This window comes from Drosophila mauritiana, chromosome 2R, assembly GCF_004382145.1.
Source record: "Drosophila mauritiana strain mau12 chromosome 2R, ASM438214v1, whole genome shotgun sequence".
Lineage (NCBI taxonomy): Eukaryota > Metazoa > Arthropoda > Insecta > Diptera > Drosophilidae > Drosophila > Drosophila mauritiana.
The window spans coordinates 7,023,932-7,043,124 of NC_046668.1; the positions used below are offsets into that span (position 1 = coordinate 7,023,932).

Sequence of the window (19,193 nt, forward strand, 5' to 3'; positions counted from 1 at the left end):
TAAAAGGTCCTGGGCCCCGAAAACGCGCTCCGAATCTGGGCTCGTCCTTGAGCCAGCCCGCGCCTTTCGTTTGGCGGCCAATTTTCAAATATGTGTGTATTCCCCCGCTTTCGGCTTTTAATAGCTCGTCGGACGGGATCATAAAAAATCTCACGAAAAAGCCCGTAGCGCTGCATAAATATTTTTATTTTTATTTCTATTTTTACGATGAGGCAGATAAACACGGAGAAATAAACAGGCAGCTGAATAAAAGACGCGAAGATGTAAAATCCCCACGATTTTTGCCAGCTGCAAGTAGTTGTTGCCTGAAAACGTTAATAGCCGCACCACAAGAGCTGGTTAGACAATGGATCTGCGGGACGGGTGGCTTCAGCGGTTTTTAAGCACATTTAATGCCCAGAGTTTGTGTAATTGGCAAGCTGGGAGCTGCAGGCACAGGACCTTTCACCTCGCCGAGGGCTGGCTTCGTGAGCGGTTCAAAGGACACCCGGAAAAGGGTCGCCGATTTCGATATTATTGCCGAAATTGTGTCAAAATTCCTTAAGCACATTAAATTGCTTGGCCGAAGGGTCGCCAAAGAGCAGAGAGTGGCAATTGTTCACAAAAACATTCCAAAAAGGGAATTCGACCCAAAAACACAACAGCTGCGAAAGCGGAGATTCACATTTCAGAGAGATGCTCGTCGTCTGAGTTTTTCTTTTAAAATTAGTCATTGAAAATTCATAAACAAATAAACGATATCACTGCAGCTCTCCTATGTGTTGAATTAGCCATATCTGAAATCTAGTGTATGTTAACATTTTCTTGTTGATTATTAAGTCAATTCTCATTCCTTAAAATATTAAATCAACGCAAAAACGTGCCAACAACCATATAAAACGCACATTCGCTTCGAATATAAATGCGTGTATATTCAGTTGTCAAAACTTCTGCCAGGGTCTCAAACATATTCGGCTTTCGAGAATTACCGGAATGCAAACGGCAAACAAAGCACAATTGGAAAATGGGAAACGACAGCAGTTTCAAGCCATTTGACAGCCCATTTTAATATGCTACCAATATAGGCAAGAGCCCAGCCAGCGAGTTAGACAAACGGAAGTCAAGGGGAAACCGGAAAAGCATTCGACACAACAGCTGCACGGGCGTCCAAGCTGCGTAAATTTGATTATGCCAAGTGGTAGCTGCAAAAAAGGGTCAAATGTGTCACACGTTTCCGGCCCTCTTGTTGTTTCCCGGCCCCACGTTCATGTCCCAAATTGTACTTTACGGCTTAAATACGCCGCACGGCTGTCAATAACGGACGATGTTTCTGGGGGGCGGAGCGCCAAGGTCGCAGCGCTCGTCCAGTGGAGCCTGAATTTGCTTTTAATTAAAGCTGGAACCGTAAAAGTAAGCCAAAGGGAATAAAGCCCTTAAATTTCAGTTCCTGCTCTGATGGATTCTGATCGCCCTAATTACGACCCAGCAGCATGCGCCCTCCCACATCGCAGTGGGTTTCAACTTCCCGGATTGAGTTTCTGTTGTACTTCGATTTTGGCCTCCGATGAACGCTGTCTTTAATTGCCGCATTTTTGTTTCCATTGAATAAATAACCATTGCAGCTAATGAAAATACCTGTTAGCTGGAATTTAAAAAGCCCAATTTTATTTTTAGATTGATTAAATTAGTTTTCAGATCGGATACTCAAGTGCTTAAATCGATGCCACTCAACTTATATTCCACAATGTGTCGCTGGAACCTTACTTAATATATCTGTCGAGTTCCCAGCATGCGAATCGACTTATCAGCTATAGATTACCTGACCAAAGTCAATTATACACCAGAGATTTGGTTTTGCGGTTGACAAATGCAGCTGGCCGACTTCGAGCCGCCATGCCTCGGTTGGGGTTAACCTTGTGAGCACTTGTGGCTGGCGAAAAGAGTTAAAAATAACAAGCAAAGCTGGCTCTCCGCCCGAAAGCCAATTAATTTACCACTCTGTCGCACTTGACAGCCTCCTCAGGACCTCAGGCCGCCCGTGCCTTGCAGATTCAATTAGGCGCCGGCGCAGACGTCCCTAAATATGCAAAATCATCGCACACACACACATACAGCCGTGGGAAATCGTGACCATAAATGCCGTTTAGCCAAGCCCTACTTAGTAGGAAAAATGAAATGCGTGTGGAAAAGGGCTCGAAACGGTGGGCGGATGGGTGGGTGGGCAACTACAGTACTACAGTACTAGTCGACACTCGGCTAAGTTTCGTGGCTAATGGCGTCGGGCGAAAGTGCAAGCCAAGCAGACGCCGTTGCTCTCGAGGGCCAATTAAAGTGGCCGAGAGAGGAAATCGTTACAGCCACACGCTCTGGAGATGATCGGAGTTTGCCTGATAGCGCGGATAACGAGAATGGAAGCGCAAGCAGCCAGATAGTCATTCCCCTTCAGTCTCTAATACATAAGTTTTTAAGCCAAGGTCTTCCATACACCATAAAAGTTACCTCAAGGTATGCTAAAATGTATTTTTAAGTCCGAAGACCTAAGAAGCACACTTTTCCAAAATGCTTTTCCAGTGGTCTCCAACTTTCGGTAATTGTGCCATAAACTTTATTTATTGAAGCCTTAGAAACAAAGTGTTTTTGACACACCATGAGGGAATATGTCGAATTGGTTCCACCTGCCATTTATGCGCAGGGCCTTCAATCGACACTCGAAAAGTACTGAAACTTAATTTCCTTCGCTGCAGCCTCCTGCACTTACACGGCAACTATCTTGGGAAACTTTTTCCCTCAGAGTCCTCAGAGAGCGAAAAGTTTTCAGTTGTCACGCCGCCATCACTGGTTCCCTAGCAATCTGCCAGCATGTAGCCGTGGATGTGGTTGCCGCTGTCTAGTTCCGATGTTAATGCTTTACGCATAGCGTGGCTTAATTATTTTTGCCATCTCAGCCGCTCCACGTTCACCGCCTCCTGTCATCGGGACCGGAGTGGAGTGGAGTGGAGTACGGAAGGGGCAGTGTCTGTGTACACGTGTAGGCCGCAGAGCATTTGAGATAAATTACCACTCAAGGGGGAGCGACGGGCGCCTGGCGCCTAATGAGTGGCATTTGATAATACACATGTTTCCGGCCCGCCAGGTGTAGCCTGGCCCATTGTAATTGCCCGAATATGGAGCCGCACGGCCCACTGGCACACTAAGCTGTAATTAAGTTATTATCTAGTTGCTGTTCCTGAGTTCTGGCACTCTGGCAGATGGCTGATTGCATGCCAGCATCGCATTCGCGGAGCTGTCAATTGAGGGGGATTGCAGGCTGAAAAGATTTTCGCCAGCCACCGTCCGCTGCTAACGATCACATGAAACATTAAAGACTTGACGCCGGCCTAATGCCTTTAAAAGCAATTCCTTGCTCCAACTTTTAATTTGATTACTCGCCGCAGACACGCACAAGCCGAGTACAAGGGCCCGGCCCAAAACTTGTCGCCGGCAGACGTGCGTGGGTTAGCCAAGAAGTTGGGATGTGCAACATGACAGCCCTCCACATCGCCACTCACGCCCACCAACGCACCCTCTTCCGCAAACAGGATGTGTGCCCAGAGTTGTCCATCAAGGAGCTATGAGCATTGGTGGGGGATAAAAAAATGGATAAGTATATATTGTAGAAAAATCTAATCAAATTGTGTAAATAAAAATTTTTCAACAAAAAGAATGTAAATCTTATTACGATTTAAGTTGTGCGACCTTAAAAACATCTCATAATTTATTAGAAAATGAGCAAAGAACCCAAAGATTATTTTGAAGCACATGGGATTTTTGATACTCCCTCCAATATATGAACTTCGTTCCTAATAATATCATCGCCTAGTTGGATTTATTCGCTTTTAACTCATATTTATGAACATCGCAGGAAAATAGTTAGCTTTGGCAACACTGGCAGCCTAAGCACTAGCTCCCAGCAGAACGGACGAGCCGAAAAGCCAGAAATTTATGGGCTGTGTAAATATAAATTTCAATTCCCCCTGGCGCACACTTTGTGCCATCCTGCGAGCTTCGACCTGGGCCACCTTCCTGGGGTGCCAGTGCCTTTTCCTTTCTCCACTTTCTATGCCTGGAGTTGGGTCGCCGAGCCGGCTGCTTATTCTTGTAGTTTACTCGTAAATATGGCCCGTACATGTGTTTCGGATGAGGAGATGGGCCTGAAGCACTCGAAACGGGTCCAGACAGCCGGGCACTTAGGCAGCCACTCAGCAACAGCCAACATTTTCATATATGGATGGGAGATTGGGCCCAAGTAACCTCTTTTGGTTATATTATACTTATGCCTGTGCTCAGCAATATATCAGTTTTCGAGTTCAGCCAGATACCTTCATATCTGCTAGGACGGAATTCCTCTGGTGTGTGTGTGTGTTTCATTAGGCATACGCCCCGTGGCCACCTGACCGAAAAATACTACACCCGTTTTGGAAACTATGGAAACCACATAATAGAATTTAGCTCAATAGCAGCGTATTCAATTGCATTCTCTCGCTTTTGTTTACGGAAACAGTTTTAAATTAAAATTTCATGAGCAGACAACTCATGTTTTCAGTAGTTCGCTTCGTGGTTACAGGACTTCCTGTCATTTCTTAAGCTGCGTGCAGAGAAGTTTGCTCTCAGCCAAAGTTGGTTGCTCCGGAAAGATGCCCGCTGCATCTGCCGGGAGTTCCCAATCAATTTCAATCTGGGCAAGAACAGGATGATGTCTGCCGTGAAACTGCGAACTGCTGACACACAAAAGACATCGGACAAGGACACTGGCGACAGGAACGACAAGGACGACGAGGACGACGACTGACAGGCAAAGAAGCAAAATGTTAATGGCAGGCAAATGTGTGGAAATGTCGCATAAATCAAAAGAGCAACAGCAGCGACTGGTGCGGGATTCCCCCAGCCTCACAGCCCATTGAGCACATGATATTGTGAATTACCGCTGCCCACTTTCCCGTCGCGTGTATACTCGAATGTACGTATGTACCTCCATATAGCTACACCCACATATGTATGTATATGCTTGTTTGCTGGGCGGATCGGAGCGTGACTTGCATAACATCTTGGCGAGTAACGCAAATTGAAAAAATCCATTGCCTACTTACTGCGTGTGCGCCCTTGCCTGACCATGAAGCCCTGTTTATGGCCGGCAAATAATTTTATATTTCAGCCAGGGCTTGCGGACTCCAGTTGCCCATGGCCTTAAATAATTGTCGCGAATCTTGAATTCTGCAAGCGTGCTGTGGCAAAATTAATTATAGCGTTTGTGGCCTTACCGAAAGCTAGTTCGCAAGTCAAAGGGTAGCTGCACACGAAGCAGTTAGATTAAAATGCATAAAGGAAATTGCACTGCCCACTGCCATAAAAGTAATTGCCAAATAAGATGAATAATTTCCTTAGGAACTTGGAATTAAGGGTTTCCCTTGCAGGGAAATGGAAAGACAAAAGTGCACTGTAGTTAACAACTTCCACTGGGCAATTTCCCCTCATACGATTACATCAAAAGCCCTTGCGATCTGGTTGTTGACTCTAGCGACAAAATAATAATCCATCCGCCGTGTGTGCCGATGCCAAATTGTATGCTAACAAATGCAAACAGAGCGGCGGAGGAAAAGAGACAAAGCGCCGAAAAATGGCGTGTACTGCCGCTCGTTTCCTCCGCTTTCCCATTTCCACTTTCTCCGCTCTGCTTTCTCCTGCCCACTTTCTCCATCCCCTTCGCTCCATTCTGTTCGCAGCAAAAGCGCAAAGTCATGACAAACAAAAATAAATGCTGGCCGCCTGTGCGTGTGTCTATGTGTGGGTATTTGCACTCCTGCGAGCAAGAGTGTGTGTGCGTGTGCGATGTTTGTTTGCGCTGCCACGCCCCCATCCAGACACCAACCACCCACCGCCCATTGCCCATGTGTAACAAAAAGATCATTATTGCTGTTTGTCGCTGTAGGAGTATAGTACGGCATGGTATATGGCGCATGCACACACACGTGCCCACATGGGCGTACATAAGGCACGGTCTATTGTTCGACATTTTCGAGCATGCTTAGCGCTCTCTATTTATTTTTGTCTGCTGCTCACACGGTAATCCTGTGGAACCGCCGAAAATGCGCATGTGGAGGCCACAGGACTAAGCACTAAATATTTTACGGCACATACTGTTGTGCAGGCACCGTGAAATATATATCATACGCAAGCATATGTACGTATGTACTAGCCGCACGCAGTGTCCTTTGCCATCGCAATGACTCACTTTTTAGTGGTAAAAAAAAGGAAGAAGAGGACGCGAACTGCAGGCAAATTAGCATCACAATCTCTGGGAGTTGATTAACTTTCTGCTTGCGCTCTGCTCCAGAACAAACGCCATTAAATCTTATCTAAATACAATTAAAATTAAATCGCTGACCACTTGTCCGCGGCGCCATAAAAAAACTTTCGCACAGTTGGCAAAAGTTGCGCAGTGTCGTAAAAAAGTCGTAAAAGTCGGTGGGGAAATGCGAAAAAATAATTGCATAATTAGCAGCACTTGGCTAACAAGTTGTGACAGCAGAAACCACACCACGACCCGAATTCGCAACTATCTGAAACTGACTGCAGTTTTTTTCCCACAACCCCGGGCCCCAAGCACTACCTTTGACTTGTTCACCTGCACCTTTCCCGCCTACCGCTGTCAAATCGGATTTAATCACTGAAGTTTGCGGCAGAACTTTTGTCTTTCGCCCCGCTAATTCGCACCTGTCAAAGGCGCGTTGATATGGCAGCTTAATTTCTCGTCAGCTGCATAGTTCACGTGTGCATATTTCTAAATAGGACTTTAAGCTAACTTTAATATATTAAAACTCAGACTGGCAACCTTTTAGCCGGACTCCAGCGAGTTGCACTGTCGAAAAATCTCAGCCCGCGATTCCAAAATGACTCTACTTTGGTTACACCACTGAATAACATTTTTGTGAGCAGATGAACTGCGACGGAATGGATGCAACATGCAGCCGCCATTCAATATGCATTTCTTTTAGTGTGCTGTACGCAAACTTTTTGCTGCCTTCTGAGGGCAATGTAGCGAATTCCCTCGGCGAACTTACACTCTAGCACTTGCCACGCCCTCCCGTTGGCAGCATTGGAACTGAAACTTTTTGCAGTTGCTTAACTTTACGCGCAAGTTGTAGGTTAGCACAGTTGCGCCATTTCCGCTTCCGCCGGATGCGATGCAAGCCGACAACCAAACAACTCGACAAGCGGAGCACCCGAGTTCCGCGAAAACATTTGACGCAGGGCCGCCGTGGCGTTTTTCTATTTGATTTTCTAATTATTTTACTCATGAGAATTAATGGCCTGGCCACGGGGGCAACAGGTCGAGCGCAAGTAGCAGCAGGAGCAGAGTCAAAGTGTATTTACGTTTCCGCCTTTATGGCTCTGTCGGGCCATAAATAAATTAATAGAAAAGTGCCCGCTTGCATGCTCATTAGGAGACACTAATTCGTTTTAATTATTGAGCATACGCCCCGTTGAACGGCAGCATGATTATTTATGTTGACATCTCCGCAGCATTCATACAAAAAGCATGTAGTAGCGCCTTCAGTTCCCCGAATTTGTTTGCTAATTAGTTGCTTTCTCTGCTTGCCAGTGGCTCACAACCACGTCACTCACTGCTCATTAGTTGCAATCTCGCCATCCTCAGTGCAGTGCCGAGCATGTAAAAGTGAATTAATTACCACCCGTCTTCGTTTTTTGTATATTATGCTTCGAAATATCTTAAAGATTATTTATCAAAAGCATTAAAACGCAATTAGTCAAATGAATGAGCGCCACGGTCTCGTTTAGTGCTGTGAAAGTGAAAAGGTTGCAACTTTAAACTGCACCATTAAATATCACATTTCGTCCTGTCGCTCCTATACTCCTTTAATTCGACCTGCTTCCTGTGCCGACGGACCTCTGTGGAGGCGACAAAACTGCTGAAACGACCGACGACAGCAGCAAAGGTAAATAAAGGTAATGGAAAGGCTGGGATTTCGCCAGACAAGTTTATTAATTGCCCTATTTTGCAATTAAACAAAGGCCAGGTCAAAAGCGGACTTTAGCCAAAAATTGGTCAGCAACTTCGAAGGAAAGACGACAAAACCCAGACTCCGGCTTGGGCATTTATCACAGCTACGTGATCGAGGCCTAGAAGCTCCCAGCATTCCGGCGACCGGGTCCCAAAACTATCATTAAAAGCCGACATGTCCTGGAGAATGAAAATGGCCGAGACTTTGGCAATTATCGCTGGCCCATGGCATTTTTCTAATACGCTTAAGGGGTGACAGGAAGGTCAGAAATAACGAACATAAAATTACAAAATGTCAGCAAGTCGGGCTGGGAAATGGAATATCCTGTGGCTGCAGGACTGCGCCAACTGACAATCAGCTCACACACCTGCTTGCTTATTTTGTGCTAAAAATTATGGGACCATTTCCTTTTTCGTCACTCCAATTCCCTCTTATCTGCCAACGAGCTGCCGGCAGTCTGTGATTTTTGCATAATTTCGCAATTACACCTAAATACTGCTAATTGCTGTAGCCTGGCAGCAAAGTTTATCCGAACACCTGGGCCGCACACACGGCGTGTGTGTGATAATTCGTTCGAGATACTCTGCCCGTCGACGGACGTTTCTCAAATGAATGAATCCAAAAGAATGGCAACTGTAGCATCCACAGAGCTTTAATTCAATCTTCCACAGATTTTCGGTCTGGCACTTTATTTAAAGGCATGACAACACATCACTCCCCTGCTGCTCACTTTAATTAAAATGCTTCCACTTCAGATTCGCCTGTCAAACTTTTCCTATTTTAGACCTTAAAACGAATTGCTGTGCCAATTCCCAACAACTTATAATTAAGGTAAAAAAAATGTAGCTAAGTACCAACTTTGACCAACTTTCTGTGTTCAGATTTATTTCGCAGTGTCCGGCCAAATTTACTTTTCCCCCAAAAATAATTCAGAAGTTGTATTAATTAATATTTGTTTGGTCCTTTTTTTTTGCTGCCAGGCCGAACCAAAAGTCTACAGCCCAACAGAAAAAGGAAAGGTTAACCAAAGTCTGACCTGCACAGACTTCGTGTTTATATTTTGATAATGAAATTAGTTTCGGCCTTCCTTAAGATTTATCTTTTTGCCTGGCGAGACGTCTCCAGATTTATTAAGCTGCGGCAGTAGCAACTTAATTCTGAAGGACTCAAAGCCAGTGGCTTACACTTAATTTGCAATAGGGTTCTCGATCTGTTTGGCTTAGATTTGTTTGCTTAGATTTGGTAATATTGCTTTCACTTGCTGCGACATTCATTGGCCAGATTTAACTGCACATTTATGGCTTTTGCTTTAGTTCTTACCATACACAAAGTTTATTTGATAATAAAGTTCAACTCTAGCAGAAATTTAGACAAATCTAATATGAATTTACACCATTTTTCATTTGCATATTTTAGAGCCTTGGACTTCCGTCACTCTTTTATGTATTGTTAATTCGGAATTATGGTAATTTTATTTATTTAAAGGGAATGAAGTTGTTTTGTTTAAGCTTCGTTGGATTTGATTTAGTTGTATATTTGTTTGTCACGTATTCACGACATCCTCGACACATCCACTTCATACGTGCTTTATCCCCCGACGATAGTTTACAGTCTTCCGCCCGATAAGGATTGGGAATCAGGCCAGGTTAGCCACCGCGGACGTGTGCGCTGTTAAAGGACCGGCGTGGAACTGAACTTCCACTGATATCAGACAGGATGGCAGGAGCCGTGTTCTAAAATAAGGACACGACCGGGGTGTGCTAAAACCGTAGGACAGAAATAAGACTTCGTGCATTTGCTCGGGTCTCTTCGTACTCGTAGTAGAATTTATGAATGGAACAAACACTTGTTAGCATGCGCCTGGGGGTGGTGGTGGGGGCTGGCCGCAAGAGATGTCCTGCCAAATCGTCCACCCCCTCAACCTCCTCGAACTATGCATTCTGACTGTTCGTCGTTTACGGCCGACAACTATTGCCTTTCATGGAATCGCTGCTTATGCCGATGTTTGCTTTTCCCGCCATTGTGCGACTGGTTTAGTAGCATTCCGGCAAATTGATTTCTGCACAGGCGAGCTGGCATTGCATAAAAAATAATTGCGAATGCATAATAGACTTAAAAACACCAGAACGGACAATTAATTGCTAATTACATTTGTGGGACCGAATATAAAACAATAGTTTATTTAGGAACAAGTATAGAGTATCTGAATATATAAATTACAATATTTATTCATTCAACAATCACAGAAATAGAAGTCTTTTAAAAAATCTTGGTCATCATCTAGAAGTGCAGCCTTACAAAATACAAACTCACTGTGCAGAAGATACACAATGTAGCCAATGGCATCTGCAGGACAATCTGAAATTGCCATTGCAGCAGAGGACAAAATGCTTACGTCGGCCCACGTTTAGACCCTTTGAAAATGGAGTTGGAGCTTCTCAAAATGAAAGAGATTGAGAATGATTAAACTCTTTCATAATGTAACTGGAACTTCTCAAGATGAAAGAGATTGAAAAAGCGACCACTCAAGAAGCCATGCCAATTTAAATGTTGGAACAATATGTAGGTATTTTGAGCATAAGTTCGTAGGAAGTTCAGGCGAAAGTTAAGGAAATTGGCTTTCTGCCTTACAGTAGAGAGCGCAACGATGAATTTCAACTGCTTTGCATAACTGAATTCTCTTCTTTATTCAAATTGCCACATTGCTACTAGTTACTTAATACCTTAATACCAGTTACACGTAGAGTACAATAAATAAATCTATTCGGACATAAAGCATTTATATCTAAGTCGATGTGAGTGCAATCTCAAAGTCAGTAGCTTTACTGTTAATTAGCTTTGTAGCTTCATCTGATAGTCGGGAAACAGTACTAATGCTTTGTTTCTTATTAGAAGAAATCATTAATGTGAAATTGTTTGACTGTGAAAAGATATATCTTTCGAAAATAAAGTAAACTATGAGAAAACTTCTAAAAAAATGTTAATGACGTTAAAATGTAAATTAACTGCCATTAAATGGAGTATGAGTAAATATACCCATACCAAAAAGTGGACATTCGCCCATAGTACAGAGAAAATAGATTTGACCAGAATAACACAGAAATACTAAACACACTGGATCAACTGGATCTTGATCAGAAATCTACTTTCAGGGACCCGTGAATGTGAATTAGTAAAACTAAAAAGCTTAGCACTTTCGATATACACCGTATATTAGCATTCGAAAATTTGTTAAGGCAAAGGTTCTGCCTTACATCCCACAGACACTTCAATTATCCCCATCAAAACTTGAGTGAAAGCCCAGCCGAAATGGGAATGAACATAATTCCCCGCTTAGCCAGCGTAAAGGCACACAAATTAAACAGGCACAGGAAACTAGACAAAGCAAGCCAGAAATCCTGGTTAGAAGTCAAAACACTCAGGCACGCACAAAGCCGCATATGTGCGAAAGTCTTAGGGAAGTCGGAAAAGAAGGAAAAGCGTCGGCAAAAAAGAGGGAAGACAAAAGAGAAAAGACGCCGAAATCTGCAATGGAAAAAATTTGAGGAAAATGCAATTGAATGTTTGGTGCTGCTGCCGCTTACGGTTCGGTTTTTTTTTTTTTAACGGATAAAAAGAAGTTGAGCACCGTTTTGCATTAGAAATGCAGCCCTAATTAAATATAATTTACAATTCGGCGACGGTTATAACTTTCCAAAAAAAGGCCGTAGAGCAAAAGGCAGTTTGTAATTTATAATTTATTTACAATTGAAATTGTATTATCCAGTGATCGCATGGTTTTAAAATCCACGTGTTACCAGGGTTACCAGATCGGAAAAGCATTAAGACGCGATTTTTCGTTGAAAAGAAATAAAAAGGGCTCATTTTTTCTTTTCTTCGTGAAATAAGAAATAAGGGAAAAGAAAAGAGCTTTCCCTTTTTCTCTTTTTTCGAAGAAGAAGAATAAGAAGCATGCACTTCCACGAAAAAAATTGCGAAGCAACTTGCAAAAAAAAGACCCACAAAGTTCGAATTCTACGCATTCCACACTGTTGTAGTTACTGTGCTTTCATTGTCCCAAAAGTCCCTGGACCTGAACCATGCTTTGGATTTCAACCCGAGACTCAAACCACGCAAAAGCTTACAGACTGTTATACGGGACTAACATAGCTTCCACACGGAATCCTGTAGACCATGGAACTCAATAAATAGCACTACTGATTTGTAATTTATAAATCGTTAATATATACATGCTTTAAAGGTTCTCATTCTCCGAACATAAACGCTGCATTGTGGCCATTTTCCATAGCCGTAGTAAAATGCTGAAATAAATAGTTCAAAAATAAACAGAAGTGGTATTTGCGGGCAGCCAAGATATTAAACCACTGATTTTAGCAAAAATGCCCTAATATTTAATACAACTTAACTTAGAACCTATTTTATTATTGTAGCTCATATGTTAGGTTTCGCGCAATTTACTTTTTAAACAAATTTGGGGGACCATCAATAAAGTTTTAAACTTACAGTTAAAAACACATATATTCAGTGAAACATCTAATGGGCTTCAACTTGTTTCTTGTTTAAGTAATATGTATATAATACATATGTATGAAATGCAAAAATTATACTTCCGGTTATATTTACTTACTACTATTCGCTAAGGGAACTACCTTTTAAACAATTTGAAACTGCTTTGCGGTGTTGTGCCCCAAAGCGGTTCGGTAAACAGACAAAGTCAATACCAATGCCGGAAAAGTGGGCGGGCGACTCCCTTTTCCGGTAGTGATGCAAGGCAACAATTGAATTCGATGGAACTTAAACATGGAATTTGCGTGTATATTGGCAAACGATTTGCACACAAACGAAAGATAACAACGATTCAATCGTTATTCAGTGAAAGTTGAAAGTGGTGTACAATGGTGGTCTTCAATACTTGTTGAAGGTAATAATGCTAATGACACGGCCATGCAAATGAACAAACCACGATTTCAATTTGTGGGAGGATTATTTGCTGTGCATTGTTTGCATTTTCCTGCAAAATGCCTTCCTGTGATATTTTCTATAGCACAAGAGTCCGTAATGAACAATGTGGAGTCGATGTCAAGGGCACAAGACCCGTAGGGAACTTATTAAACATGTACATGTAGAATAAGCAAATATTTAAATACATTTACACGGATTCTGAGATTCTCATTTGGATTTCACACTCGTTCGTTTCAGACACTTACTACCCTTTGTAAATATTATTTTACATTTAAATTTCATTCACCACTTTTTTGTCTGGAGATTAAAACTTTAAAAAATCTGGCCACGGCATGGCTGGGTAGAACCACCCACAAGTTTTATTTACACCGGTGTCAAAATGCATAAATGTGTGATATATGCACTTTTTTCCAAGCAATCAAACAAACCCTTTTAAATCCTGCCCCACACGAGACTTTCGTGGAAAAAATCGAAGAATGACGTATACAATAAGTAAAGAGAAAGACTTAATTTGGTGTTGCAAAATAAACAAGTAACTATTTTTTAAAGCCATTCTCTACATTGCTGGTAAAAGAGCGGAGTTTAATCTTAATGGTATAATTAAATCGTTTCTGAGCTTTATCCGTATGGCTATTGCTATTTGGTTAGCCGCATTACTGTGGTATACCACCCTGGAAACAACTTTTTCTTAATTTATGACCTGCCACACAAATCAAAATAAAAGCTGTAATTTGAAAGAAAAAATTGTTGCAACAGAAAAAGTTTAATAAATGGAAGGAAAAAGTTGTTTAGCCATAAATTGCCGAATAGCTTGGAGAAACATAAAATTCGGTTCTTGGTAAATTTGTCAAAAGGAAAAGGTTCCATCTAGCAATTTAAACTCATTTATTTTATAAACTTTAAACTCATTTTACAACAAAATTTTACTTAATCAAAAACTGTTAATGGTAAAATTATTACACACATATATCAGCGTCATTTGCAAAAAATTATAAAGAACTATTTAATTGCAGATTCCAACGCCCACTTTACTATTTATACATTATTGTACTTCTCAGAAATATTTAATTAATTTCAGGAACGGCACTTTTAGCAAATTGTTGAGTATTCCGCTCATTAATTAGCAGCGTAAATATAAGTAAATATATTTTTCAAGCCCATTTCAGATTGAACTTAATTGGGGAAAGCGCCGAAAAGCGGGATGCACTTACCTTTAATAAAGTCGACAGCCATTTCCAGGCCGTAGGTGTCCTTGTCGCAATCGTCGAGCAGGTGGGCGCCCAGAGTGACGTTCGGCAGGAGCTGTTGCTTGTTCACCTGGTCCAAGGTGTACAGCATCGCCTCCAAGGCCTGGATGCCGCCCTGCGGCATTATGGGTCCGCAGGTGATGCTGTCCTCGCGCGAGTGGACCATCATCAGGCCGCCCAATATAACATCGCCCTCGAGCACAGCGGCGTGCTTAACCGGCCAGCCGGATGACGATGACGGGGACGGACTGTCCAGGGACTTGGCCAGTATCTGGGCCACATTCGGAGCACCGGATCCGAGTAAACGGGGCGTGGGCACCGCCTTGCCACCAATCCTGGTCGCCGTGCTCGTTAGTGCCGGCGATATGGTCGGTGCGGCTGGCGCTGCCACAATATTGGCAGTTGTCATTGTTGGCCACGCCTCTGTGGCATTTGCATAGCCATGGGTTAGTGCGGCATCCGGATTGAATTTTATATCGTCCCTCTGAACACTCTGGCCAATCTTATTGGTCTTGTCCGACTCGCTGCGCTTTGTTTTTGCTGGCAATATTTCTGTCGTGGGACTGGGCGTGGATGTGGCAGAGGGTGTTGCTGGTGTCTCGGCCTTGTTTGTTGTGCTCGGGCTCGGAATCACTGCTCTTCCGATTTGGTATTCTATTGTTGCTGCTACATTTATCCGTGCCATTTGCCCCACTGCGGGACGTGGGGGCAGCGTGTGTTGCTCACGAGTCGGCGATGTTGCCGCCGTGGCTTGAATTGCTGCAGTTATTGCTGCTGATGCTGCTGTTGCTGCTGCTTCTGCTGCTGCTGCTGCTACTGACACACCTGCTGCTCGTGGAGGTGCTGTTGTTGTCGAGTTTGCTTCTAAGGTTGCCGCACTTTTCATCCCCCTTGGTGCGCCTGGTCCCAACTGGTTTCCGGTTGCCATTGTGGCGGCCATAAAGGAATCCAAAGTACGGAGCACAGCTGGGCGAGTGGAGGTAGCCGCTGTGTTCGCAGGTAATTGGTTTGCAGGTGTCACTTGCAACTTATCCGTCGCGCCGCCTGCCACCCTATCTGCAGCTTTCGTCTGTCGCTCAATGGCTTTTATGGTTTTACCAGCTACCAGTACAAGCGTTGAATTTAAATTGTCGCTTAATGCGGCGGCCGACCTTCCGTCATCAGTCGCCCCGGCTAATTGCTGGTCGGTCGCGCTGCCTGCCAGCAATTGTTGCTGCTGCAGCAGCAATATGAACGCGAGCACCAGCGGCGGCATCGTTATTCCTGGTGCACTTCAGCTGCAGTGGGCGATCAGTGCGGCAAGGACTTGGACATAGACTTCGACATGGACGTGGGCAATCTAGCCGGGCAGCAGAGCCTGGAGGAGCAGTGCCAGCCAACGCATTTGCTTCGCGGTGCGAGCGGTTGGTTAAATTTCAATTAAGTCTCGACAGGGTCCGAAAATTTGTCTGTCCAACACGCGTTTTAATTAAGTTTGACTCGCCGCGCTGAAATTGATGTGGCTGCTAATTTTCGCCCACTCCAGTCCAGAGCATTTTTATGGGCTGCCAACTTTGTTGCACAGCTGAAAAATAAAACGCAAGTGGAAACTCAAGTTAGCCAGGATATAAATAGGAAAACACAACGACCAGAAACGGAAGGGAAGTGAATTATAAATGTTGGTAGTTAAGCCAGTTTAATGAGCAGTGAAAATATGCATAAAAATGGCCAAACATTTGTATTATTACAGCTGCGCACAGACGCTTTCGTTTTGGCTAAAGTTATCCTCTCAACGAGGAGATGTTGTTGAAAAGATAAACTATCTGATGCAAATCTTAATGTATAATGTAAAAACTAAAGAGATCGAGTGCTTTAAAGCTCCACCTAGCGACTGTTTCGTCAACATTTTATATAGATTTTATTGCATTTTATTGCTAAGCTAATCAAAATGCTATTTATAAAGTTTTGGAAATAAAATTGTATGTCAGTTATCCTTATTCGAAGTATAAACCTGTTTTTTACTTTCCTACGAAAACGTAGGCAATAAATAGTCATGAATCCAAACTAATTTGCTGATTGGTTGGACACACAAAACAAACCCAATTAAATGGGTATTCATTTCGGAAAACAATAGTTTATTGAAAATTAAAATAATAATAGCTTTATACCATTGCCCCGATAAATACGCATCGTGCGCATTCCAGTTTATATCTCCATTATTCACGTTTTGAGGAATGTCACTCCTCACTGCAGAAGGACCAATGCCTGTCAGTCCAAATTGATGAGATTAATTAAATTTTTGGGATGCAATTCAGGACTGAGATACTGGGCCCAACATTTTCATTAGTCGGGCCGCTCGTTAATTTATGGCCACGTTTCGGCAATATACGCCTGTCCACCCATCTTGTCTATTTTCACATGGCAGTTGACACTTATTTTGGGCCTTGTGACCGGATTCTCTCCGAAAGGCGGGAAAATCCTGCAGCTATTTTTGTCGGCAAAGTCAACAAATTTGGGTGATATGCTAGAATATACGAGCAGAGGCGTAAAAGGTTTTTCTGGCCCAGCATGTTAGGCAGACTTGGCTTTAATAAATGCATGGACCATATTCAAGCTGCTGTTTCAAGTTTAAATGCCTACGGCTAAGTGTATCAACATTTCCTTGGTCCAATGAAGCATAAATGTGTAAAAATGGCTAAGCTAACATACCCCAAAGCTATTGCCAATTGGACCATAACTTAACGAGTAAATAAGTGCTTGGCAACCCACGAGTCCATCGAAAACCCATTACACGGCCTCATTAAGCGGCGACAAAATGGCTAATTGCTTTCGGCCCAGCTAGTGGAGCCCTTTTGTCAAGCAGCCTGTTATTTAATTAGCCCCCTATAATTAACGCAAATACTTTGATTAGATTGCCAGCCCCTGCAACTAAGCATCCGGCTAAGCCCTAAGTTGGGGCTCAAATATGATGGGTGGGTATTATTACTGGTCCATTCCTGGCAAGTGACATTTTGCGTAACCATTTTATTTTTTTCTATCTGCTCCAGCCGGATGTCCTTATTTGCTGACACAGGACAGGCAGCTTAATGCCTACGCACTTTCTGTTTGCTCACATTTGTGTGAAAAGAGCTTACTGGCAACTGTTTACATTTGCAATAGACTGCAAAGCAGGAACGCAAATGCTTAGGCCGTTTTAAAAGCATACTTTATTGAATTTATTATTTTGCTCGCTTAATCGCTCTGATTTGTAAGCAGAATTTGCAGACTCCGCAGCCGTGTAGCAAAATCTCATTTATTACAATTTTCCAAAGAATTTTCCGCCTCAAGCGCAGAAGCACTTTGACCCTCGTTCGGGAGCCTCTTTGGGCCAAGTCTTTTATGTGGTGCATGAACACATGCAGATAACCATTCAGGTAATGGCCACGTTACACTTTCTGGCCATGATTTTTTATGCGCAAATTATGCACAAAGTTCAGCTGAGCGCAAGACCCGAAAAGGGCTGCGGGAAAATTCAAAATTAATGACCCCCCATCCTGTTCCTGTTCCTGGAGCCTAGTGGACCCATATAGAGGGCTCTCAATTTGAAATATTATTTATTAACCCGACCATAATGGCTGGCACGTGACGCGGCCGGCTGGATCGCCGGACTGGCGGCTGACCACTTAAAGCATGATTATCCATAATGAATATGCAATCCGACCCAAGCGCAAAAATTCGAGATTAAATATTAACAATGTGTGCGGCGCCATTTGTCAACACGCCTGCGGGTGTTGGTAAAATTTATAATGAGCTTATAAATCAGTCAGTCAATGGGCTGCTGCCACTTCACAAGAAGTACAATTAAATCTATTATTTGTGAGTGGCAGTCCCAGATCCTTTAAATAACTCCCATTGTCGGCATAACACACGAAAAAAAGTAGCTCTTCAACGAATCCAGTAATGCAACGAATAAAGTAATGTAAATGTAAATGTAATTTATTCCGCCGCACGCAATTTGGTCAACCTTTCTTCGCCGTGGCCCAAAAGTTTGCGAATATTTTTCCGTGCATCTTATTCGTATAATTTCATTTATTATCACTTTTATTGTTTTGCCAATTAAAAAGTTGGAACATTTATTTTCAGCGCTCTCACTTTGTCGTCTTGGCCGGCCAAGCGAAGCATAAAAAAAATTCGACTGTAGAATTCGACTGTAAAAACTTCAGTGACTAACAGAGACGACCGTGGAAAAGTTTTCGGCCAACTTTTAATTAGTGGCGTCCAACATGCATAAGCCAAAAACCTCCGTGGAGTGGCCAAATCTCCCGTGAGCGAAAGCCAAGCGAAAGGGAAGCGAAAGCAGCAGCTGATTCTCCATTCATGCCCGTCATCGCTGGCGTTTAGGACGTCTTTAAAGTTGGCCAGGTCAACAATGGCTTTGCGGCTGGCTCTACAAGTTGGCTTTAAAGGCACTCATCACATGACCATTTCATAGGTCCTGCTGTCGTCCGTTGTGACGCTAGTCGGAGTGCTTGGCAACGCTCCATGCAAATGTCTGCCAGTTATGGAGAACTCTTAACTCTTCACTCGCCCGTTTTTCAGTCAGGGCCAACGAAAATAGTGCTAAATTCAATGTGATTTTGTTCAAGTTTTCCAGTCGAAAAGTTTTCTGGTCAGCGGCGCCAATAAATGTGGCTCACGCGCCAGCACGCGCCATTGCTCGACCCCCTCCTGTGCCCATCGAATGTCCTTTGCCGGCAGGACTCTGGGCCAACAGATTGGCACGGCCATAAAGCTATGCCGGCGGCATTCCTCGCGGCTGTTCCGACCCAGTAGTAAACAAATTAATCCCATTTCGCAAGTGAGCCTGCGGGACCGGAGGTCGGTATAAATTAAGTAATTAAGTCGATTCGGGGCTTCTAGTCGGGTTAATTGATGCTGTGTCAATGCGTTTACGCGCTCTATGCCCGCGCTCCTCCGAATTTCCGCC

The 19,193-nt window shown here is 43.4% G+C and overlaps 1 protein-coding gene across 2 annotated transcripts in view; it reads right to left on the minus strand.

The window, feature by feature from the left end:
- Positions 1-15,503, minus strand: part of LOC117137093 (metabotropic glutamate receptor 2) — a 46,980-nt gene extending 31,477 nt beyond the window's left edge. Inside the window, exon 1 of one of the 2 annotated variants that reach the window (XM_033298378.1) lies at positions 14,213-15,503. In XM_033298378.1, coding sequence (XP_033154269.1) covers positions 14,213-15,503 — 1,291 coding nt within the window. Of the gene's footprint in view, positions 1-9,359; positions 9,399-14,212 lie in introns of those variants that run through there. The other variant, XM_033298379.1, reaches the window with a different exon arrangement.
- Positions 15,504-19,193: the final 3,690 nt, after the last annotated feature.